At 28.2% G+C, this 26,708-nt stretch overlaps 1 protein-coding gene across 3 annotated transcripts; it reads left to right on the forward strand.

Moving 5' to 3' along the window:
• Positions 1-3,852: 3,852 nt before the first annotated feature.
• LOC145188916 (ras-related GTP-binding protein C-like) lies at positions 3,853-16,544 on the forward strand. 3 transcript variants are annotated; one of them, XR_016452457.1, is made up of 16 exons: positions 3,853-3,918; positions 5,398-5,471; positions 10,009-10,086; positions 10,457-10,583; positions 10,782-10,883; positions 11,099-11,155; positions 11,778-11,847; positions 13,612-13,684; positions 13,793-13,832; positions 13,928-14,498; positions 14,544-14,805; positions 14,931-15,008; positions 15,116-15,214; positions 15,394-15,443; positions 15,579-15,625; positions 15,725-15,977. XR_016452457.1 is itself a non-coding variant. In XM_090087272.1 (16 exons), exons 1-16 carry the CDS (start codon positions 3,913-3,915, stop codon positions 15,812-15,814), a joined length of 1,131 nt encoding a protein of 376 aa, XP_089943398.1. In that variant the 5' UTR covers positions 3,854-3,912; the 3' UTR covers positions 15,815-16,544. The 3 variants fall into 3 exon arrangements, 2 of the variants coding, with proteins under 2 accessions (XP_089943398.1, XP_089943399.1); XM_090087272.1 differs by having other exon boundaries at positions 3,854-3,918; positions 13,928-14,002; positions 14,741-14,805; positions 15,725-16,544; XM_090087273.1 differs by having other exon boundaries at positions 3,886-4,074; positions 13,928-14,002; positions 14,741-14,805; positions 15,725-16,544.
• Positions 16,545-26,708: the final 10,164 nt, after the last annotated feature.

The raw sequence follows: 26,708 nt of genomic DNA on the forward strand, positions 1-26,708 counted from the left end.
ACATGATAGAACTCAAATGAAATCCATATAATTATCGATAAACAACTCAATACTTACAACAATATCTACTTTTTTTGTAGGAGTGTTTTGTGAGAAATAGTTGACATCATTTTTTTTAGACACTAATGATCTAAAAGTGGGGTTATCTTGTGTTTTTGAAACATGACGAGCCACTTTTTTTAGCAGTTACTTCAACAAGGAGTGACCGTAGTTGTCAAGAGTTAATGTGAAATGTCCGAACCATATTTTTGCTCAGAACATAGAGGTGGCTACAGGCGTACCTTATGAAAAAACAAAAATAATAATTTATTAGGAATCTTTTTAGTTTCAACAAAAAGCACTGCCACCGAAGAATGATGCCACAATCAGCAGGGTAACTTGTCACTGACTTTTTAATTCTATGACAATTTACCCCACTAACTTATTTTATCTTAAAATATGTTCAAGAATAGATTCTATGAATTAAGATTTTATTAAAGTGAGAAAAATGTAATCCTATTAAAATGAAATACAGCTTGCCTACATATAATAATCTGTGGTTAGGAAAAACAAAGAATACGAATGGAATTGAACACTACCTGGTACTAAGTTAAACAAAAAAGATGGTTAAAAGCATGAAAAGAGTTTTTATTTGAGAAAGACACATGGAAAGGATGCGTAAATCAAGTACGAATTACAGATATAAAGAGTCCTCCGTCTCGCTTTATATTTTTTCTAATTTTTTTTTAGTGTTATGTAATGATTCATTCTATGAAATAGTTTATACTGCATTAAGCGAGTTCACTAGGCTTTTTTTTTTCATCAAGGATATGAAAAAATTTAAATTCAAACGAAGCTCCCAGTTTACGTTCTACAGAGACCTCTTTTTTATTTGTACACCTTTTTGTTGAATTATATATTTTTGAACTGTATGTTTAGATATGCTCATAAAAATCATAGTTTTTTATAAACGACATGAGCCTTTATGCACAGATAAAACACTAATGTATTAAAAGTCCTCCAAATATGGGGTAGATGAACGTTTTAACACCGAACCCAAGTCTCACTCTTCTTTTAAAAAAATGCGAAGAATTCTTTAAATGGGAAAATATATAAATAACTTAAAGAAGTCTTTTCATAATGCTTAAAGATGTAAAACAGCTTATTAATACACAGCACAGTGGGTCAGGATGTACAAAAAATTACCAAAACTAAAGGAAATTTTAATATTTATATGCTATGCATTAATATATGGGTTTTTAGGGAAAGGAATTCAAATTTTGAATCATATATATACATGACGTAAAGAAAAAACACTGATCCGTATTATCAAATTCAAATAAATGTTGCTTGACGGTACTAAATTAATTTATAGATTTACAGAATCCTTGGGAGTTTCCAACACTGGCGCTTATTACAACATACTATTTGTTACAGGATCTGAAGAGCAAAAGAACTTAATCATAACTTCTCTATTGGACTGAGTAAGGAAGACCAGGCTGGTCATCCTTATAAAAGACTTTTAAGAATTTCGATTTGTTTAGCCTTCAATTCCAATGAATTCTTAAGGAACTTCTAAGTCCTCTTATGATTACATTCAAGCTGAAAAATTTATTGCTCTCAGAGCTTTATGTCTTTGAGTTATCATTTTGTGGTCAGCCTTAGACACATCCAGTTACACTTAAAATATACAGTTTTGACGATAACAAGCTGTATTTCGTTCATGAAAAACATGTCGTTGCACACTATATCTGCTAAGAATTCTATATTCTATAATCCGTCACTCCTTTCCTTCTTTGCTCCATTTGATGCCCCTTTAAATGAAGGAGAATTTTAGAAAGTATACAGCAAGTGAATAAGAATCACAAAAAGCAGTTTTAACTATGTTTTTTCATCTGTCAAAGAATAAAAGAAATGTTATTAAGTATTGCTTTTTTCAAACAACTTAACATATCTTTATATTATAATTTTTTTCTAAGATTATATTTATATTCTTTTAAAATTTCTTAAGCACTAAAATTAAGTCTATGGATTTGAAGGGGGGGGGGGTTGTCTTGAGACTTTATTTTGGCATTTTTAATATAAAACATAAAAATTTATCATACAGATAGCAAAAATCCTCAACCACCAAAACACTTTTGTTTTTTTTGTTTAATTATGTTGCTATTTGTATTAAATTTTTGCCAAGTATTGTCTCAATTTGCACAGTGTAACAGCATGCTTGACAGTAAGGGTCTGCGTCTCGGAATCGTATTCTCGAAATGAACCGGGAAATTTTTAAATAATATTAAATTAGAATGATTATTTAATTTAAAAAGCAAAAACAGTTTTTTAATTAAACTTATATATTACATTTTATGGTTAAAAGAAGTTAAAAATTTTAACATTATTTTCAAAGAAATCTAAAAGATGAGAGATTTTTATTTAGTAAACATGGAGAGCTTTTAATCTAAATTAGAGTCTATATTTACTTTGAAGATAATCTTATAACTTTATATATTTTTTGAAGAAATACAAATATCAATGAACCCATACAAACCTTGTCTTACGCCATTTTTTAACAGTGGTTGATTATATCAAAATAAATGAAAATGGCGGAAAACAAGGTTTTTATGGACTAATTGACATTTGTATTTCTTAAATTTAAGTTTTTTACTTGTATGACCAGTTTCAACATATCAAATATAGTTTCAAGGAACATATTTTTGTCATCATAGAAATTTGTTAAAATATTTTTATTTGAATAATGATTTTCTATTCAAGAAGTGCTAGATATTTGAAATTGCATTACTTAACTTCAGTATTTCCTGTAATATACAAGTAACATTTTTTACTTAAACATTATAGGGAACGTAGTGTGATAATTTTCAAAGAAGTTGTAACATAAAATGTTAAACAGTGTAAAGTGAAAAATGACATAAAGTACTCAAAAATGTTTCTGATATATATTAATGATTTTAAAAACAACAACAAAAAGATTAGATCTTATCCCGAATATACGTGAATTAGGAGTAGATAAATTACGATTTTGGAAGGATTTACTTAACGAAATCAAATAAAACTGAAGAAATTAGAAAATAGAACATAAATTAATGCTACTTTAGATAAATTAATTTCAAAAGTGAAGAAAAAAGCTAAAACAATGTGGTAGAAAGTATGATTCTTTTATAGAAATAGAATACCTATGGCTTCAAGAAAATCTTATAACCAATAAAAGTAGCCATTTATGGCTCTGGAAAACCCCATCAACAATGGGTGGTCCTTGGAGAGCAAAGGAAAAGAGAAAAAAATAAAAGAACTAGGTATTGAACATCATGCTCTATTGTTAGACTCAGCAAGAATTACACTTTTTTAAAAAAAGTTAAATGTTTTATGGATCAAAAAAGTTAAAGACACTTTGGATAACCTTTCCCTTAAATATGAGTGTAAAACAAACTCTAGCATTAGAAGCATTAAGCTCTTGGATCAATAATAGCAGCTGAAATAAATAATGGTAATTGTGCCAGAAATTCATTATTTAAATTTCACATTAAAGATTAACTAGTATGTCTCATTATGTCTCTTTATGTTCCGTTAAAAAGATGTAAATTCCGGGAAATTGTAAAGCGTCTATTTTGTCCGGGACGTCTCGTCTCGGTATTGTCCCGGATTTCGACTGAAAACTGAAAATTGTCTCGATATTTATCGCTAATCGGGAAAAAGCTTTCAGGATAGTCTCGTCTCGTCTCGAATAAAAAAAATTACGAGACGCAGACGCTTACTTGGCAGAAATGCCTAAGGTCCTCCGCTACATTCTGTAAATTTAAACAAAGAATCTTTCGGAAAACCCCCTCCCTCCCCTTCCTCCCCCCCCCCCTGATTTAATTAACATTTTCGGCCTAAAAGTGAATATAAATCTTTGAAAGCAAATCACATGACGATTAATTTTGCAGAATGGCTGTGAGTTATGAAATCTCTAGTCTGTTGTCTAATGTTTTTTAATTTATGAACATCTTAGGGTACATCGAACCAGCCCAGAGAAATTGATTTCAGCTTTTTATAGTTAGATTTGATTTCTTAGTTCTTACTCCAAGAAAAAAAGAGGAATCATTAATGGTACTTATTACTACTTACATAGCTTGATAATACTCCGAGGACTTCATGTAAAGGCTGAAGATTTTAATATAGTTTTATTCAGAATATTTTACGTGTTAATAGTTTTTTGAGTATTGAACTTTTAGCATTTTGAAAAGTGTATCCTTAGTATTTAGCAATTATTTGCCAGTGATAAGTGCTTAGGATGTCAAGTAAGGTTTTTTTCTTTTTTGTTATCATTACCTAGTGATTTTCAGCTTTTAATCACCTAAAGTTCAGCATATATATGTATGTATGTATGTATGTATGTATGTATGTATGTATGTATGTATGTATGTATGTATGTATGTATGTATGTATGTATGTATGTATGTATGTATGTATGTGTGTATGTATGTATGTATGTATGTATGTATGTATCAATCCATCCATTCATGTGTGTGTGTGTGTGTGTGTGTGTGTGTGTGTGTGTGTGTGTGTGTGTCTGTGTCTGTGTCTGTGTGTGTGTCTGTGTGTGTGTGTGTGTGTGTGTGCGTGCGCGCATATGTATATATAGATATATGTATGCAGTATGCATGTATATTTATAAGAATGAATTTAACTATAAGTATACTGTTTAGATGACATTTTTTATTCTCAATCTTTTTCATCTTGACTTTTAGTAGGAAATATTCTTAAGAAAATAATTTTTTTCAGTCACAGGTATTAGTTCACTTTAAAAGTTAGTTCAGGGGTATTCTATATCTCATACAAAATTGAAAAATAAAAATCTTAAGTTTTCAATTTCAAATTAAAAAAAAAAAAAAGGTTGAAGCTTTGTTTAAACTTATTTTAAACATGACAGTTCTTTTTATTACATTCAAATGTATACTGTTAGAAAGTAAAATTAGAAAAACAAGGTCAACCTGCATATATTAGTCTAAATATAAAAGTAAACAATATGCTGGATTTTATTTGTTTTTGATTGTTTAGTACACATATCAAATACTTAAATTCACAATATAAAAAGGGTATTTCCTCAGCATTATTAATCTAAATACATTTTTTAAAATAACTCTGATGAAGTGCCATTTCTTATTTGATATGTATCCATTATTTAATGATTTTTAAAATTAAATAGTAGTCAAAAAGAAGGCTGGAAATACATACATACGTACATACATACGTACATACATACATACATACATACATACATACATACATACATACATACATACATACATACATACATACATACATACATACATACATACATACATACATACATACATACATACATACATTTTCACCCACAGATAAATAAACATGGTGTCAAGGTCTAACATACTCTTTTTTAATTTTCAGTCTTTCGATGATGAAGATAACTTTGCTACAAGTGGTAGCTACAGTGTTGTTGGATCATTTCCAAAAGAATTTGGGTAAAAATAAAAATTACATTTTATCACATTGCAACTCTTTGTATCAAAGTTGTATTTGTTATTATTAAAGTTGTATTTGTAAATGGCAATGTTTTTTTTTAAGAAAGTTACAATTTTAAATGTTGAGGTTTTTCAAATTTAAAATATTTACAGTAAATATGTAGCAGCATTTTTTTACTTTCTGGTATACTCCTCCCATTTCCTCCATTTTTAAATTGTGAATATTTTGTAAACATATTATCAATAGTGTTTAGTTTGCTAATGGATATACATGTGCATAAAAAATTATAAAATATTTTTCAATTCAACCAATTCAAATTTTGAGATTTTGAGGTCTGGTTTTCTAACTTTTGTACAAATTTACAGACTGTCCAAAGATACAATGTTCTAAGATGATTTTTCATTATTTTTCAATTTGTTTATGACTTTGTGACAGTGTCTGTGTACCTTGGATAATTTCTATGGCATTTAAATTGTGTATGTTTCATTTATAATCATTAAATAATAAATTACTTTCTGTGATGTTTATCAATGGGAAAAGTCACTGACTCAAGTCCTTGAAAAAAAGACAAAGTTGAACCCCTGCTAAAATATTGTTAATTTTCTCAAAGGAAGATTGCCAAGAAAGTTGTTTATAATATAACAACTTATACTGTTCAAGAGAAAATTTGATAGCGGATTGATATCATTTTAGATAAAATGCTGAACCTCCGGTATGAAATTAGTTTTTTCCATTGTACCAAGTTAGTTTTGGTTTAGGAGTGCAAAGTAACACTGCTGAATAATAAGCAAAGAATTCAATTTATATTGGAGCAGCACATTATCAAAGTTTCTAGCATTTAAGTCAGGTATTATCTCATTGAGTCAGGATTCCTTGCTTGCTTACCAAAAAAATGACAAAAATGACAGTAAAAACTGTATGACCATGTTAGGTAAAATTATCAGAAATGTGTAGCAATTTAATTTAAAGATATAAGTATACAAAAAAGGTATATATCATCCAGTTTATCATGCTCTAATTAGTAGCAGTCCAATGTTGGTGATCATTGGTCCTCTGGAGATGTTTGAGTCTTTCTTTATTGCTTAGCAGAGACTTCTTTCAGTGAGTGTGAAATCTTGACTGAATAAAATGATGCCTAACAACTGGTGGTAGCCCTGATATTTTACTGCTCTACTGTACCCTAAAACTGCTTGCTAGTTAATTTACTGTTTATCCTGTACTGGTATTACAATAGATTTTCAACCAGAGATCTAGGATTTGTTTTGCAGATCATATAAATGCCATATCAACTGAATTGTTTTTTGACTAAAATCAATTTTTTTGGCAATCTCTTTTGAAAGAATGCAACAAGTTTTAGCAGTGTCTCAACATAGTTATTTATTAAGATTTAAAAAGAAACCTACATTAAAGGTCATATAGATGCTAGGTACAAATTTGCTGTCCCACAGTGGAAAAATAAAAGAAACTTGAAAATATAAATGTATGTTAGAATGTTGTACCTTCAGACCTGCACATTTGCACAAAATTAAAAAACAGAAAAAAAAAGTGTCTAAAAGTTGAAGTTATTCCAAAAGATTTATAATAAAAAAAACAAAAAAAAAAAATATAAACTTTGTAACTTTAAAATGTTTTAAAGTTTAATTGGTAATTGAATTAAAACTAAAAGCAAATTTTACAAAATCTTTTTTTCTTTATTTAACCAGATAAAAAATTTTGTTTTCTATGTATTAGGTAAGTAAAGGAAAGCATAAACCTTTTTTTTGTTTTAACCTTTTGCACCCAAACAATTTTTTAGTATGGGTGTTCAGCTACCTGACAGTAGTTTTATCATTTTTATTACAATTTAGACGCACTCATATTTGAGAATAGAAATTTTTAGTTTTTTAACGATAAAACAATAACGAAAAAAGGTTTCGGTTTAGTTTTTTTTCTACTTATTAGATAAATACATACAGAATAAAAAATTTAAAAAAAGTTTACAAAACAAATACAAATACTGAGTAATAATTAGGTACAACTGCATGGTATTAAAAAAATAGGACAAAAAAAATTATTCATAAATTTAGACGCACGATACATTAGGAGGCGTAATTTATGAACCAATCAAGATTTTGTTTATTCGCGTTTTGCTTTAATACAACTAAGAACTCTTCTAGGCATAGACTCAACAAGGTTTTTGCACATCGCTTCTGGGACCCTATACCAGGTCTCCTTAAGGACGTCCTTCAGCTGGCCAAGTGTGGAAATTTGAAACTTTGCCAATTCACGGTCAATCCAAGCCCAAACATTTTAAATCAGGTTCAAATCAGGTGAGTATGGAGGCCACGGTATTGTCTTGATATTATTATCGTTGAACCACTCCTTTGTATAGTAAGCAGTATGTGCAGTAGCTCCATCTTGTTGAAGTTTCCATGGTTTATCTTTGAGCATAAGCAGGTCAATTGATGGAATTAGTCTTGTTTTCCAGTACTTCTACGTATATTCTGGAGTTAATTCTTCCCATGTATGTTTGGCACATACTAACACCTTTGTAATTGAAGCATGACCAGATTCCTATCGAGTCTCCTCCACTTTGTACAGTCGGTCTAATGTACCTGGCATAATACTTTTCGTGAGCCATTCTTTTGAATGTTATGTTAGATTTGTGATTGATAACCAAACAGTTACTCTCATCACTCCACATAATGTTTTTCCATTGTTCTATTGTCCAATACCTTCTTTCACGACACCATTTTAGTCTCCTTTGTTTATCACATGGGCGCAGAAGCGGCTTCTTCAAAGCAGAGAAGACTCCAATCTTGTATTTGATAAGTATTTGGTGGACTGTGCTTTGAGAAATAGATGTATTTTGTGTTGTATTGAATTCTGTGATCAATTCTTTGTAACTAATTCTTTGATTAGCTCTGACAGCTCTAAAAAGGGCACTATCGTCCTTTCTGGTAGTTGACAAGGGTCTACCTGGCCTCGTTTTTTCGCTGGCACCACCAGTGTTAAAAAAGTTTTGCTTCGTTGTCAGAACGCATTTCTTAGAAACTCCAATTAACCTGGCGATTTCTCAATTACTTTTGGTTCCTTCTTTGATGTGAGCAATAATTTACCATCTTCCACCTTGAGTGATACGTCTTTTGCCCCTTTTTCGCATATTTTTAGTACAAAACTAACTTAACTTTTGCTTATTTATTAAATAATGAGTAACTAATTCCAGGTAATTCATATTTATATAAGGTTTTTTGACAAAATCATTTAATTTAGGCCTATTTTTGAGAAATATGGGAAATAAGTACTAATTAACTATCAATTAACAAGATATAAGACTTTTTTGATTGTGCGTCGAAATTTATGAATAAAATAAAATTAACTTTTACACATCAATTACCTTTTTTGTGTTAATTGGTATAGAATGAATAATAAACATCCTGTAATAAAAATTTAGGTACTCTATAATAGAGTTTCACTTCCTCTATAAGTTTATATATCAAAAATAGCGGTAGCACTTTTATTTTATTTTTATTTTAAGTATTTTCTTACATATATGTAAAAAAAAATGACTGCGTCTAAGTTTATGAAAACCACTGTATAAATATTGAATAAAAATGAAATAAAAAAGATTTTTTTTATGTTTTATTTTTATCTACGTACTACAAACATGTTTTAATATTAGAATTTATAATTTTCTTTAGTGTGATATTTGAGGAAGTATTCTCCCAGGTGTATCCTAGGTTTTTCAAGACATGTTTTGCAGTAATAAACTGTTTCATGTCTTCTGCTTTTCTCTTTTTTTCAGTCAGAACACACTCTATTTTTTTTTTTTTCCTTTTAGCATCACATGTAGTTTACACATATTATATATTGGAATTGATTATGCAAGTTTCTAATCCCCAATAAAGTAACCTTTGTTTACCATTTTAAGGATTTTTGCAATAAACTGTATATAATTTGCATTGATTGGCATAATCAACTCCTCCCATAATCTGAATATATTTTAGAATAATGCTTGGTTTCTTAACAGCAATTTCACCATCACTTCTTTGAAACCTTATTATAGTAGTCATTCCAGCATTGCACCAATTGGACATTAAGGTTAACTTTCACAACTGGTTCATCAATATATATATTGGCCAGGAATGAAACTTTCCAAAAATTTCAAATTTGTTTCTTTAAGTTTATTTTTAAAAATTTGCATTGTATGCACATTTTAAGGTACATATCATAAAAAGTAATAGTGCTTCTCAGGTGCTGTTTGAGTTTAAGTAAAGAATAGAATGGTGCTAGATAAACACCGTTTGGGTGCAAAAGGTTAATACAAATAATATTTAACTACTACTGTTTGATAAGTTATGATATTGATAATACTCATGCAATAGAGTTTTTTGTAACAAATTTTTATAGTAAATGCTACTCTATTTTGTGAGAGAGAAAATCAAATAACAAATACACAATGTAAAATACTCTTGCAAATTTCACTTTTTATTTATTTCAGTTAATAAACTGAATCCAATGTATCTTTAACATTATTTAGTTTGTTGATTTCTCTAGTTACTCTGAAGATAGAGAAGAACTGCATAATCCTGCAGATGAACAAAAGCCAAAAATTTTACTAATGGGTTTACGTAGGTAAAGTTTGATGTGTTGATTATTTGAAGATAAATATGAAATAGGCTACTGATAAAATAATATTATTATTTTGAAAGTGATGAGGAAGGATTAACCATTTTTTTTTTTTTTTTAGCTATGGTTTTAATTATCATCAATAAAATGTATTATTTTTTACAAAGGCTTTAACCAAAATACAACTCTATTTACAACTGTTTAACTAACTTAATCTAAGAAAGTGTATCTTATCTCTTATTGTTATCTTATATTTTTTATTCATAAACCAAACTTTTAACACCAAAAATAAAAATTAAATTAATTAAAAATTAAATTCAGAACTTTTGGAAATCAGAATTTTATATACATATATTAGTTTTTTGTATCTTTTTAGGAGTGGTAAATCTTCAATATTAAAAGTTGTTTTTCATAAAATGTCTCCTAATGAAACGCTTTTCCTTGAAAGCACCAATAAGGTTGTGAAAGATGACATATCTAACAGTTCATTTGTGCAATTTCGTGTAAGTTTTATCATTTTTCATTCTTATTGTGCAAGCTATTATTATTAGCTCTTATTATAATTAGCTATTAATATTATTGTTATCAGTAGCTGAGGGACCTAAATCATTTTCTCTCCATTATTATTTTCATAAAAAGGCTTTGCTGATTACTAAACATTTTTACTACTAGTTTTTTAAAATACTTTCTTATTTATTTAGATTTGGGATTTCCCTGGTCAAATTGATTTTTTTGGAAATGATTTTGACTCTGACCAAATTTTTTGTGGTTGTGGAACATTGGTGTTTGTTGTTGATGCTCAGGTAAAACAACAGTATTGAAGCTGAAGCATGGTTTTTTTTAAAAAAGTTTCGTATTATTTAGAAATTAGAAATTACTGAATTAGTTTAACAAAAATAACAATTGTCAATAATTAAACCATCAATATAAGTCTATAAATGTTGTCTTAATCAGTGTATTGATTGATTGCTGTTTTTTTTTTTTTTTTTTTTTAATTTTAAGTTGTTTTTTTATTTAGGATGACTATATGGATGCACTTACTAAACTTCATCAAACAGTTACCAAAGCCTATAAAGTATTTAGTTTATTTTTATGGTTAATTAGCTTACAAAAACATTTTTGATGAAATTTAGCTTTTTAGAGGCTTTTTTCAAACAGAGTTTAAAATATCTTCATGTAAAATATATTTATTGAGACTTCAGATTATTACTATGTACTATGATTATTACGTAGTAATATGTTTTTTTAGATCTCATACTTTACCATGAAACACATAATTTTCTTGCTTAGGCCTAATATTAAGTTTCATTGCATTTTTTTGTAGCCTCATTATGATTTGATTGCTGCAACTTAATTACATATTTGTCTTTCTCAAAGTGGTATTTTGTTTATTAGCTAATTAAAGTTTTCATTGTTAAACAAATTTAAAGGATTTTTTAATTAATTAAGTGTTGACAAGCAAAAGTGATGTTATGCTGACCAGCCACAATTAAGTTAGGTCACAAACCTATAACAAGTTTATAGATTGTAATTTTATTTGTAATATTTTCTTTGTTACTCAATAAGTTATAGAAAAACTTACATTATTTTGTTAAGGATATCCTCAAGTATGTTATTTTAAATGAGTCCAATGTTGTTTTGATAGTTGGAGTGATAAAGTCAACAGTGAAAAAGACATTGAACATTTATTATTATAGGTGAATCCAAGTATTAAGTTTGAAGTGTTTATTCATAAAGTGGATGGTTTAACTGATGATCATAAAATAGGTAATCTTTATTTCATCTATTATGTATCATTAAAATAAAGTACATATGCTTTAAAGCACACTTAATAATGCAATAGTTTCACAGTGGTGTAAAATTAGTTTAGTTGTTTTTCCCAAGCACTTGTTTAAAAAAAAAAAAATGAATTTATTGTTTGCTCTAGATATCACAGGGACAAAAGTTGCTAATTAAAATTTATATCATTCTTGACATTATGCAATATAGAATTCTTAAGGTTACTTTTTCTCCTTTCACTTATTTTTTTAAAGAAAAAGGTTTTGATTCTACTTACTAGATGTACTTATTTGACGAAATCCTAATAAACTCATTCCTAAATATTTTTTTACTGATAGAATAATTTTTGTAACTGGGATTTTAAACTCATTGAAATATTTTAATAGTATTCAACTTTTTTTACATGCTTTTTGATGCAACTTTTGAAAATTTTACAAAATTTGCTGTCTTTTAACTGCTAAAAATTTTAGTTATTAGGTCTTTCATGTATTACAGTGTTATTTTTATTTTTGATATTTCTAAAAAAAGGAAAGTTAACATTTAGTTTTAGAAAGTTAACATTTAGAAAGTTAACATTTTAATTTAAATTAGTTGCACTGATTACTTTAAATATTTTTTTGCATGGTTATGTGAAGAAATGTTCTAGTGAAGATGTATACATTTGATTATCATTATTACAAACCCAGTCCAATATCCATATATGATTGCATAATTCATAGTACAGTTTTTAGTATAATCTAAACTAATCAATATGCAATCTAAAATCTTCTCCCATGCATAAATAGGTACCTTATAAAAAGTTAAAAATGTTATACATTTAAAAAAGTATACTACAAGGACCTTAAAACAAAAGAAACAAAAGCAAGCAGTATGCATTAATTCTCAGTAAGCTCACTCAGCTTTAAAATTTACTTAGCAGATCAAGTTAACCAGCAAACATTCCATGAAGATTAGTAATGTGGTTTGACTCACCATGTGTAAAATTTTATTTCTTCATTCCCTTCTCTTCTTCCTCCTGGTCACCTGAATCATTTGATGAAAAAAAGTAAATGTTGAAAAGTTTTCAGGAATTAAAAAAGAACCAAATGTTCTAAACACTTTGCCATATTTAATAATATGCATCATGTGAAAGTTAGCAAAAGGATTTTTTTTTTTTTTTTTTTTAAAAAAAATTAACGAAATTAAAGTAAATAACTAAAGTATTCATTCTGATAGTTAAAACATAAAAAAAGAAAATTTTCAAAAAAAAATTAGGAGAAAAAAGCATACCATGAAAATCAAAACTTATTAGATTCATTTTTTAGATTTCAGAATCTACTTAGTTTTATTCTATTCTCTTTGTGTATTAATTTTAAAAATATTTTAAAATGATTTGATTTAAAAATGATCATTTCAGACTATCTTCTTGGGATCATGTTTTTCAGACTATTTTTTGAGGAACCAAGAAATTTTATTTAGCTGCTGGCTAAATAAAAGTTCTTTTATTTAGTGCAGAAGAACTAAAAAGTTATTTAGGTGGTGAGAAAAAATCCTTTTGAAAAACCTGCTATTTATGATATTGATTAGAGAAAATGCTTAAAATAATTTTATAATTTAATTTATTAAAACTATGCACTTACCCTATTACTATATGATGCTATAACACACACTGCATTTTCATACAGGCAAAATTTAATTTAGTTACAAAGCTAATTTAATGTTATCTACCTAAATTTTTTCAATGCATATAAAAGGCTCTACATTTTTTTGTAGAAACACAAAGAGATATACATCAAAGAGCAACTGGGGAGTTAGAAGGGGCCGGTCTTGAAAACATTCAACTAAGGTTTTTATATTTTGTTTAAAAAAAAATCTCTCAAAACTATTTATTAATGTTACATGTTACTAATGATGTACTAACACAAAAAAATTTTTGCATTTTTTTTTTTTTTAGTTTTTATCTGACTAGCATATATGATCACTCCATTTTTGAAGTAAGGGTTATTTTTTACAAATTTAGCAAAATTTTTGACCTTCATTAAATAAAACATAATTAGGATTTGAAGATAAACTTTTAAATGTTTTTTAGGCTTTTAGCAAAGTTGTCCAAAAGCTCATCCCTCAACTTCCTACATTAGAAAATCTGTTAAATATATTTATTCAGGTAATTTACTGATAGAAATTATTATTCTTTAGGTATTACATTATTTATTTAGTTTAAACTTATCATGTGCATTAAACAATAAGACAAAGTGATGCAGTAAAAACAGTTCGGAAATCATTGTTGTGCACATTATAAAGATGTTATTAAAAATAAATTTTCAATGTGGTAAACAATGAGTAATTTTTTTTCTAGTGTCAAATCTTTAAAACACTTTTTTTCTTTTGATTGCTTGTAGAAATAAACAAAAAGTGGTTAACAACAATCTCATAAAAGCTTACATAGTTTCTTAAGTAAATTTTATATTATGAGATAATATGCCAAAACTTAAGCCTTTTACATAGGATCAATTATTACTATCTTTTTAAAGATCATATATCAGGATTCATTTAAAAAGTTTAAATTTTGGTTACTTTTATCATTCATTGATTGGCACAAATTTCACTAAACAATGAAAGCTATTTTTCTTATTTTGTGTAAATAAGAAAAATAGCTTTCAGTCATTCAGTTCATAGCTTTCAGTCATTTAGTTCATAGCTTTCAGGATTAAACGGCTTTCAATTACTCATTTGCTTCTCATGTAACAGAATGATGAACAGTAACAGCAATCAATTACTAAACCTTATCAAGCTGTGTACTAAAGTTAATGTTTTTCCAATTTCTTTTGTTAAACTCAGACTGTAATTCTGCTAGATTTTGTTTATTCAGTAATATAATAACATTTTCCAAATCCTTTTTTAGCACTCTGGAATTGAAAAAGCATTTTTGTTTGATGTAGTTTCAAAGATATATATCGCAACAGATAGGTGAGACTCCTATGCTTTTTTATTTTGTTGTTGTTGTTGTTTTTTTATTTTTTTATTTTTTGATTCGTTGAGTTCATAATTTTCAAAAGCTTATTACTCCATAGAACTATTTGATTTCTTTACAGTGCTCCAGTTGACATGCAATCCTATGAACTGTGTTGTGACATGATTGATGTTGTTCTTGATATTTCTTGTATATATGGGTATGTTGATCAAACTGCCGTTGTTAAATTTTTCTGATAGTTTTAATGATGAATAATTTTTAAGCTTTGTTAATCTTTCATTAACTATTTATAAATATATCATTCAGACGTCGTGAAGATGGAAATACTAATGCATATGATACTGAATCGGAATCTGTTATTCGTCTTAATAACTCAACAGTTTGCTATTTAAGAGAAGTCAACAGGTAAGATCTTTATCTAATGATATCTTTTATCTGCATCACATTGCACGTTTTCTTATAAATAGTTTGAGAACCGTGAATATTTGGATAGGAGCCCTTTAATTTAAAGATTTTCACTCGACTTTTCTTATCTCACTGGCATTTGGTAAAAGTTTTCTCACACAAGCACTTGCTTTATTCAGGTTTTTAGCGTTGGTTTGTATATTGAGGGAAGATAATTTTGTGAAGCGTGGTAAGTCATTTGTTACTAAACTATTTTGATAGTTTATTGAATTATGAAGTTTTTTTGTTTTTTCTTCAAAATGAACGCGAGTTTGATTTTCTCTTTTAACATTTTTTAATTGAAAGCACAAGGTTCAATTTTTAGGTTTGATCGATTATAATTTTCACTGCTTCAGACAAGCAATACAAGAGGTGGGTTGGACCATTTGAATACTTTCAAAGTAAACCTTATTTATTGAATAACTTAAAATTAACGTAATTTTATAAGATTTATTGGGTTATTTGTTAAAGGTTTTTGAAATACGACAACAAGCTCGTGAAGCTAACATTAAGAACGGATCGTTGCGTAATTTGAAAAAAGGCGATGCGCTGGTCGTATGATAGTTTCCTGACGTTTAGTGAAAATAATCGTGAAGTTACAAAATCGTTATAATAATTCGTTTAATTGGTAAATTTTTTTTATATTCTTTAAGAAAGAAAAAAATATATATATTTGTAAATGTTTTTTGGGGTGAAAATAATATTAATCTCCTCTATTCAATGAGTTTTGATGATTTTTTTTTTTAAAAAATGTTTTTAAAACTCCATTTTGAGTTGTAGTTGATAGTAGCAAACTGTTCAAGAAGTAATTATATGTGATAGGAATTTAGTTCGATAGATTGAACTGCATTTTTAGAATTTGTAAGGTCCACTCGTTTTGCGTGATTGTATAGTAAAATTTGTATGAGTCTATTTGTATTAGATTTTTAAAATGCGATGGTTTGTATTTTTACAGAAATTTGTTTCGAACGTAACTTACGTTTCTTTGACCATATTTCATAATAAGCGAGGCGTACCATTTAGTTATTTATCTTTAAGTTCTTAACAAAAAAAAAAAAAAGAATTCTTTGCCACTATCTAATAAATGCCATTAAGCAACAAATTTAATGCTACTGTAATGTAAAACAGAGTTATATATTTGTTTGAAGGTAAAACGAGAGAACTGTAATATTTTTTGGAAAGTTAACTTATTTTACAAATTTATTTGCCTGGTTATGATGTCATTATACTAATTTTTATTATTACTGCGATGCTTGTTGCATTGTTTCATATGTTATTATTTAGCTGCTTATTCGCCCGTTTGTTATTGGTGTCGGAGTTCAACTTTAACTTCACAGCCTGCTGTGAAATGTGTTTGTAATATTGTTTTTTCGTTAGCTCAAATGGAACATTCACCCAATATTAAACAAATCAGCTTAAAGGTGTGTGTGCAGCGTTATTGTTTTTTGCAAACCATGCTAGTCGCGCTTTTAAAAATCGATTTTTTTTTAAACGATAGAAATTTAATTCTCTTAAAATCTGTCGGATTCGTTGAAAATTTTTGATCTCGCCTAACCAGTCACATAAACAGCAATGGAACCAATTTTCAACCTTAATTTTACATGGTTAAGGCATTCCTAATATTTAATAAATAACGCGGATGAAGAAAAGAAATTGAGATCATTTACTTGACTACTCAAGTACATGTACAGTGGTTTTCATAAATTTAGACGCACTCATATTTGAGAATTTAAATTTTTAGTTTTTTAACGATAAAACAATAACGAAAAAAGGTTTCGGTTTAGTTTTTTTTCTATTTGCTAGATAAATACATACAGAATAAAAAATTTAAAAAGTTTACAAAAAAAATACAAATACTGAATAATAATTAGGTACAACTGCATGGTATTAAAAAAATAGGACAAAAAAAATTATTCATAAATTTAGACGCACGATACATTAGGAGGCGTAATTTATGAACCAATCAAGATTTTGTTTATTCGCGTTTTGCTTTAATACAACTAAGAACTCTTCTAGGCATAGACTCAACAAGGTTTTTGCACATCGCTTCTGGGACCCTATACCAGGTCTCCTTAAGGTGGTAGGCCTATGAAAAAATTTTTTCAAGTATTAAAGATATATTTACAATAACACTAATCAGTTGTTAACAATAATTATGAAATTAAACATAAAATCAATAAAATATATAAAAAAGTGCCTCGCTTGCCTCGAAATTATATTAAAAAGTGTGAAAAAAACGAAAACTTCAAAACACAATTTCTCAAAAACGACAATAAATCAAAACTTCAAATTTGGTATGGTAGTTCTACATATGTATAAAATTCATTTGTCATAGGATTTTTAAATTTGCCTTCCTAGTTCAGATTATATTGACTTTTAAACTTGAATATATATTTTTATAAAAAAACTCTGGCAGATAAAACCACATTGTAGCGCCCCAAAAAAAGAAATTTTAAAAATCTTATGACAAATGAATTCTACATGTATGAAGAACATATCCTGAAAATTTCAGCTTAATTGCTTACTTTAAACTGGAGATATCATGTTTTAAAATTTAAAAAAAAACTAAAAATCTCAAAATGAGAAAAATCGAGTCAAAAATTTAAAATCAAAAAATTACGTCTAAAAACACTCCTTAAAAGCTACCAGTGCTATATGAATCAGTTTTTTCAGTATCTAAGTATCCTTTATGAAGAGATCTAAGTTTTTTTCTTTGCCTTTTGCATATTGAAGTTGATTTACGACGCTTGTTTACAATTCGCTTTTGGTCCTTTAAAATCAGTTTTGGAATAGTCAATGATCCTAACAATCCGAAGTGACTTAAAACAGATTTTACCCCATCTCCACCGTCATTATAATGAACTATTGCAGAGTTTATACAAAGTTCAAATGTTCTTCTACTTACAAAAATGTTTTTAGGACATCGAGTCCATAAAATTGAATGAAATGCTTCATTTGAATTTTGGGTTTGACCATGTAAACATTTACTTAGCAAATCGTCATCAGATAAATCTTTAAAAATAGGTTTTATTATATTATGAATAAAGATAGGCAAGTTAATTTTGTTTGTGTGAGTACTTGTACCTTTAAGCTTATCTAGTTGCCACTTGCACCATGAATATTCATCCCTAGGACACATAGAATGACGAATGCTATTATCACTAAAATTTGTACTGTGCCACAAAACTGCTCCTATTGCTTTTTTCATTGCATAAATGCTGTTAGTGTTATTTCTAATTGCAATAGGGGTTTATTTGTTCCTTTATACTTATGTACAACTTTTCGCAAGCGTGTACTAAGTCGCTTCTGCACATGCCCAATGCATTCTAATTTTATTGGTTGAATATTATAACTTTTATATGGGTTAGATTCTTCAACTTCTTTAAAAGAGGAAGTATCACCGTCCCCGAGGTATTCATGATAAATCAAATTGTATTTTTTAACTGATCGAGAAAAGATTTCCAACGCACCAGCTGCTTCCATCGCACCAGATGACTTTGTATGGTTAATGTGACATATGTGATCTGCTTTCCATCTGTTGTAGGCTGGTGATCCTCTATGTTTTTTCCACATTGAACAGCCTTTACAATGCTTGGAAAAAGCTTTAGTGTCTATAATTTTGTTATTAACAACAGCAGTTACAACACCATTTAGTGATGTGAAACCCCGCCTTTGCCAAGAGCCATCAATTGTTACTCTTTGTTTAGTTGGAATATTTAAAGTTTTGTCTTGAGCTTCTTCAGCTGCTTTTTTCATACTATTAAGAGCAGCCTTCTCATATGCTGTATAAATTTCATTGTCATTAAGTTTAGAGAATGGTGTTTTAGATAAAGAAAACATATTCATGCATTGAGAAAATGTTTCCATTGCAGTAAAACCTTTACCAATTTCACGAAAACCAATTACTGCTCTTGCATTTGCTTCGTAGATTTTAGGACCTTGACCATGGTTTTGTTTAATGCATTCTTTTGATGTATAAACAGATTTAAACCATTCGCATGACTCACATAACAGTTCTAAATTATGGGCAAATCCCTTTCTCTTCTTTCTGTTATCAATGAGAGTTATTTTTTTATGGCCACATTCAGGACATACTAACAAAGGTTGAAATAAACTCTTAAGTATAGAGAAATTAACAAATAAAAAGTAATCATCTTCCTGCCTTATTACTTCACTCTTGGTATTGAGATTAGTTTGATCTATAATTAGCCTCTTTTTACTTATGCAAGATGAAACTTTTTCTGATGAAATATTTGAAAGATTTATTCTTGAATATTTGTTTAAAGGAGGCTTTTTCTTTCTTTTTCGTGAAAAATTTTGCTTGTTGCTTTTTCCAGAAGACATTACAATTATACACCAGTACAACTTGTTTGATTTAAATCAAGAGTTGAAAAATTCATAAATAATGATTTTATTCCACAACCAATATACAGTTCAATACGACAATTATTATAAGAAAATGTGATTTTAAAGCATGACCAAAAACAGCGCAGATCTATATTAAATTGGAAAAAGAAGCTTCACAAGATTTGTCATTTTGACCATCAAATTTGGGTAAAATAAAGGTTTTAATCTTTCGTTGCTATGGCGTTGCTAAGGTAAATAAACAAACTAGCTGATAATATAAGTTATTTTAAACCCTTTTAGGTTGATCAAACCTAAACAAGTTATATATCAGAAGATAGAGGATAAATTTTTACATAAATACAATATATTACCTATTTTTTCAATTTTTGATCAAAAATCTCTATTTTTCATAGGCCTACCACCTTAAGGACGTCCTTCAGCTGGCCAAGTGTGGAAATTTGAAACTTTGCCAATTCACGGTCAATCCAAGCCCAAACATTTTAAATCAGGTTCAAATCAGGTGAGTATGGAGGCCACGGTATTGTCTTGATATTATTATCGTTGAACCACTCCTTTGTATAGTAAGCAGTATGTGCAGTAGCTCCATCTTGTTGAAGTTTCCATGGTTTATCTTTGAGCATAAGCAGGTCAATTGATGGAATTAGTCTTGTTTTCCAGTACTTCTACGTATATTCTGGAGTTAATTCTTCCCATGTATGTTTGGCACATACTAACACCTTTGTAATTGAAGCATGACCAGATTCCTATCGAGTCTCCTCCACTTTGTACAGTCGGTCTAATGTACCTGGCATAATACTTTTCGTGAGCCATTCTTTTGAATGTTATGTTAGATTTGTGATTGATAACCAAACAGTTACTCTCATCACTCCACATAATGTTTTTCCATTGTTCTATTGTCCAATACCTTCTTTCACGACACCATTTTAGTCTCCTTTGTTTATCACATGGGCGCAGAAGCGGCTTCTTCAAAGCAGAGAAGACTCCAATCTTGTATTTGATAAGTATTTGGTGGACTGTGCTTTGAGAAATAGATGTATTTTGTGTTGTATTGAATTCTGTGATCAATTCTTTGTAACTAATTCTTTGATTAGCTCTGACAGCTCTAAAAAGGGCACTATCGTCCTTTCTGGTAGTTGACAAGGGTCTACCTGGCCTCGTTTTTTCGCTGGCACCACCAGTGTTAAAAAAGTTTTGCTTCGTTGTCAGAACGCATTTCTTAGAAACTCCAATTAACCTGGCGATTTCTCAATTACTTTTGGTTCCTTCTTTGATGTGAGCAATAATTTACCATCTTCCACCTTGAGTGATACGTCTTTTGCCCCTTTTTCGCATATTTTTAGTACAAAACTAACTTAACTTTTGCTTATTTATTAAATAATGAGTAACTAATTCCAGGTAATTCATATTTATATAAGGTTTTTTGACAAAATCATTTAATTTAGGCCTATTTTTGAGAAATATGGGAAATAAGTACTAATTAACTATCAATTAACAAGATATAAGACTTTTTTGATTGTGCGTCGAAATTTATGAATAAAATAAAATTAACTTTTACACATCAATTACCTTTTTTGTGTTAATTGGTATAGAATGAATAATAAACATCCTGTAATAAAAATTTAGGTACTCTATAATAGAGTTTCACTTCCTCTATAAGTTTATATATCAAAAATAGCGGTAGCACTTTTATTTTATTTTTATTTTAAGTATTTTCTTACATATATGTAAAAAAAAATGACTGCGTCTAAATTTATGAAAACCACTGTATGACTTGAGATATAATACAAAATATCAATTAGTTTTGTAGCTACCTGGAGCACAAGGGCTCCATGTTTAATGAACTACTTCATCTACTATATTGCTGCAGTCTTCTAGTTTATGAATATTGTAGAATTTTCTATTTTGGGCTTACTCCATCAGACACTATAGCCCTTACTTTAAGTCCAATAGGTTCTTATATATATATATATATATATATATATATATATATATATATATATATATATATATATATATATATATATATATATATATATATATATATATATATATATATATATATATATATATATGAGAAGTCATTATGGGTGAAAAGTCATTTTTACCCGGCAAAGTGCGACGAAATTCATTTAAGCCTTAAAAATCTTTCTATAAATAAAGCTTTTTAACTGAATTCTTGTTTATTTCAGTCAGAGGTCTTTCTAAGAAACCGGGAGAAAATGTAAACCCTAGCTTTTGTAAACGAAAAAGCTAAGCCATCAAATTTCATGAAAATCTGATTCTACGGTTTAATGGTCTGGCAATTTGGTGTGGAATTTCCCTTAGTATTTTAAGTTATTAAAAACGATTATATTTAGATATCACAATGATAAGAAAAGTTTTTCGTTTATCAGATTGTTAGATTTATTTCAAAAAATTTCCGGCTTCAACCAGCATCCAACTGCAGCTTGAAAAGCTGTCGATTTGTTATTGACTTTTTTTTCGATTTCCTTTTACTGTCATTATACACGCGAGTTTTTTACTCGAAGCGTTTTATAATTCTGACAATAATTATTTTGTTGATCAATCATCATTTTTACTTTTTATATTGTTTTTACATCATTTCATTAACAAATTTAAGTTTATGTTAAGAGATTCTCTATTTAAATAATAATACAAATCATAAAAAAAAAAGTTTAGTAATTTAATAATTCGCAAAAAATAAAAAATAATAATAATAAGTGAAATAATAAGATAAGTAAAACCCAGAGGTCCTTATTTTTCATCACCACCAAATCGAAAAAACTTTGAAATTCAACATTTAACCATCAAACATAGTTTATAAGAGAAAGAACCCAAATATGCGTTAAAAGGAATTTTCTGATGTCTCTCGGCATATGTCCAAGTATTGAAACATCCATACCTTTTATTTTTTTTCTACTTTTTTTTTAGCTAATCCCATTCGACCTAAAATAGCTTGATAATGATGGCCAAGGAGTCTCAAGAATTTCCTATTCCTAAAAATATAAATTAAGGCGTTTAGTGCTGAATTAACTTCACATAAAACCAAAGACCAATTCTGAAACAATGAAGCGGTTTTTATAAAAGGAAATTTCATTTTTAACACAACTGCTGCGTAGTACAGTGCGATAACAGAAGGCAGATAAAGCAAGACAAGATTTAATGATATCAATGTGATGGTTTTTGTCAGATGCTTTTCCAAAGCAAGATTTCTTTGAGCAGATAAACTACTTTCTCGAAATTTTTTTTTTGTCCCATATAAAAAGGCAATATTTAAGATTGTTACCGCAGTTAAAAGAAAGAGTGTGTAAGTCCCGACGACAAAATAGAATGTGTAGTGGAAGTAGGTATCACCAGTTTTAATGACAGAAGAAAACCAAACACTAATTCCAAAGCACCAGGTAAAAAGAACTGCTGCGCATGATACCAAATGACATTCTGTGAAATTTATACACTTTAGTCGATTGTTGTAGACAACTACAATTAATCTTTCGATTGATATAAGAAAAATAATTGCGCCAGTAAACGTTGTTGGAAAAATATACCAAAATGCAATAAGAGAGATGTGGGAACACTGTAACTGGAATAGCCTTTTAATCAGAAGTATTTTTAACGGAGCTTGAATAAACGAGACCATCAAATCGATAAAAGACAAAAGAAGTACAATTTTTTCGTTCCTCGTCAATTTTCTTTTGTTTTTCCCTTTCAACATGGCGATTATAAGACCAACATTTGATACGAGCACAAACGCAATTATTATTGCCTGGGACACATTCATGTAATAACTGGATGGGTCGTTCACAATATATGAAAAATGTAAACGGCAAATGTCGTCTTTAGACGGTATAAACTTGGTCTTCATAATTCTCTATAATTTAAAGCTGAAATACAGTTAACAAAACATTGAAATTATTATTAGCAAAAATAAATAGTGAATTTCAATTAAATATAATGCAATTAGAATGTCTACGGAACAGAAAACAAATGATTTTTTAGGGAAATAATTCAAAAACGTTTTGTAATAAAAAAATTGAGATCAAGTTTAGTATTTCCTGATATTACTAAACTAATTTATAATAATTTATAATAAATAAATTATACGTGAAACTAATCTCCCAGAAAAAAATCCCTCTATTGTCAAATTAAAGATTTGGTGTTGGGGTTGGGATTTGAGGTTGAGTTTTGATATATGTAGTTTCTTATCTAACTTTTAATTAAGGTTTATTAGTATGATTAGAAAAGTTTAAATAACTTTTAAGTAGATAAAAACATGAAAACCAGCTGGTTATTCACTGAAATACTTTAAGTGCATGTTTCAGTGAGGTATGTAATACAAATTGCAAGTTAACATTTATGTTTTTACCTTTTTTATCTTCTACCCAACGTTGCAGCTTCTTGTAGTTTGAAATTTTGAGCTAAATAGATAAGAAATAATTTAAAGATCCGACGATGAATACACCGGATTTATTAGTAATGTATAAATATATTATATCCTGTTGCCGGTAATTAATGACAATTTTCTATATTTAATATTTTAGATCATTTTTTTAGATTTATGCAACGTTTTGATAATGAAAGCTTTGATTAAACTTTGTTTGTGAATCTGTTGATCATTTATTTTCTCATATCAAATATTATCTAGAGATAATTAAAATGATAGTATCTTATACCCTATGACGAAATGCTCTATTAATAGAAAAGAAATAAAAATCAAACTTATAAAAGAAGAAACATCAAATCTAAATTATTTTAACTAAATATTTTGTCTACAACAAGCAATATCGAAATAAGGTTGTTGATGCTAGTAAATGTATTTGCATCTTATTTTTTCTAATTTATAAATATATATATAAAATTTTATTTGAAGAATTACATAATTTTCACGAAGGTTTTCAAAAAAATATATAATAGATCATCAAAAAACTTGGAAGAATTTAGACTTTTCGTTCCCATCATTTGGTTAGAGTACTTTTGCATTAAAATTTGGTAAATACAATATTATCTTCCAAAACGTTTAAATTTATAATAAAAATACCACACAGTTATGTTGCAAAATAAAAGAAAAATTTTTTAAAATAATTTAATTACCAGAAATGAAAAAATTAAACCGGAATTGTTTCATAACAGACATTAACACGAATTTATTGAAAAAGAATAATGAATTGTAATTTGGTGCCAAGTGTTTCAACCGTTAGAAGCTTCATCTGAATTCCATTCTTCTTTTTTTTGTTGTATTTATCTTAAAGTGGTTGAAGTATACCGTGCCGTTAAGACAAATTGAAAACAAAGTTTAAGACAAAGTTTAACATAAAAATGTTTGCTTTAAAAAAAAAATGTCTATCAAACGTCTGATCAAACTCGATAATCGTTACCGTAAACATTTTTATATTCCTTTTTACTGACAGAAAAGATCTTTATATTCAAACAAACTGCAAGCATTATAGTGTGTACTCTTAAGCTAAGAAATAAAATTTTCCCAAGGATGAAGGGTCTGTAACACGAGTTAACCACAAATTGAATACTAAAATAAGATAAAAGAATAGAAAAACTTATGAAAGCATGTAAGAATGCAGTAGTCCTCTCCACTCTATTGCACTAATCGACAATACTAAACAATTGACATTTGAATGCCGGTACTATAAGTTAATTGATGCAAGGATTACCCTGCATCAGTTGGAACAGTCAAAATGTACAATGGGTATAATTCGAACTTAAAAACTAAATTTAAAAAGAAAGATATTTAATCTAAATGTTGCTTTAAAATAATTTTTTAAAGTTTTACTATGACAAGTAGTTTTTTAATTGGTTTTAAAATTTTATTGATAACTTTACTTGATTTAAAACTGATACAAAAATACTCTAAGAATAAATAAAAAGAAAAGCTGTAAAATGCAGAATGGGTAAGTGTTTCCGTTTTAGCAAAATAAAATATTTCCCTGAGATATAAAGATAAGCGTAAGCTCTATAAAAAGCTGTAAGTACTGACCAAGTAGGCAATCTACGCAAAAATATAAGTAATTTAAATATAATGATTTGCATTTATTAGTAAGGTTATGTTAATGTACAAGGGTCATTTAAAATATTTCAGAAAGCATTTGCGAAACCTCGCATATATATTTTGTTTCAACCCTTTGAGACATTTTATTACTATTCGATTAAATTCGTTAAACTTATTTTTCAAAATTATCAAGTTGTGTGTGAATGTAAACTCGTCACTACTTTAAACTCATAAAGAGTTCCATTTAAATAAACTTTAGATATTTTCTTTTATATTAAATGATATAGAAACCAGTACTTTTTTTGTTATTATTAGTTATTAGCGGAAAAACCGAAATTCAAAATCGAATCAACACTGTAGGTTGAGATTCAAGCCTATTCACTATACTCAAACCCAAAGATTGTTTTTGACCTTCCTATATGAAAACATATGTAAAGTTCTTCTTTCGTTTAATTTTTCAAGTTAAAAGGTAAAGGTCTAAGAGATCTATATTTTATAAAAAATTGCTGTGCTTTTTAGTTTAATGAACCGATATAACTTGTTAAGCTAACAAGACAATTAGTTTAACACCATCAAAAAAATTTTCTGGTCTATATTATTGTTGATACTTTACAAAATCATATGAAACGTTTGTTCATAAGAGGTCTAATATTGTTTTTTTATAAACTATATTCCTGCAAACAGAAAGCTGCATTAAGTGTCTTTTACAGCTGTTTGTAATAACTGCATTTTTTAGCACTTCAAAATATTTTGGACTGTGCTCTCCAATATTTCTCACTCACTCAAACTTATTGAAGTTCATTAACATAAGGCTACAGAATGTAAAAAGTCCAAAAGAAATTCAAGCTTGTTTAAGAAATTGTCGCTGTAGTTGATGCAAGTTTTTTACAATTCAACTGATGAAAAGACGCTAAAAATTTAATTACAATCATAATGATTTAGTTTTTATCATATTGAACCTTTCATTTCAATTAATTCAATTACATGTTGCTAAACGGAAAAAGGTGCATTGATGCAGTTTGTTTTCTAACCATTTATGCAAAACCTTTAGATCTTCAGATGCTGTTTAATCTAAGGAAGAAATGTTCA

Source organism: Hydra viridissima, unplaced genomic scaffold (assembly GCF_058129835.1).
Source record: "Hydra viridissima isolate aposymbiotic clone 2 unplaced genomic scaffold, HvirCarnegie_v1 scaffold_5, whole genome shotgun sequence".
Lineage (NCBI taxonomy): Eukaryota > Metazoa > Cnidaria > Hydrozoa > Anthoathecata > Hydridae > Hydra > Hydra viridissima.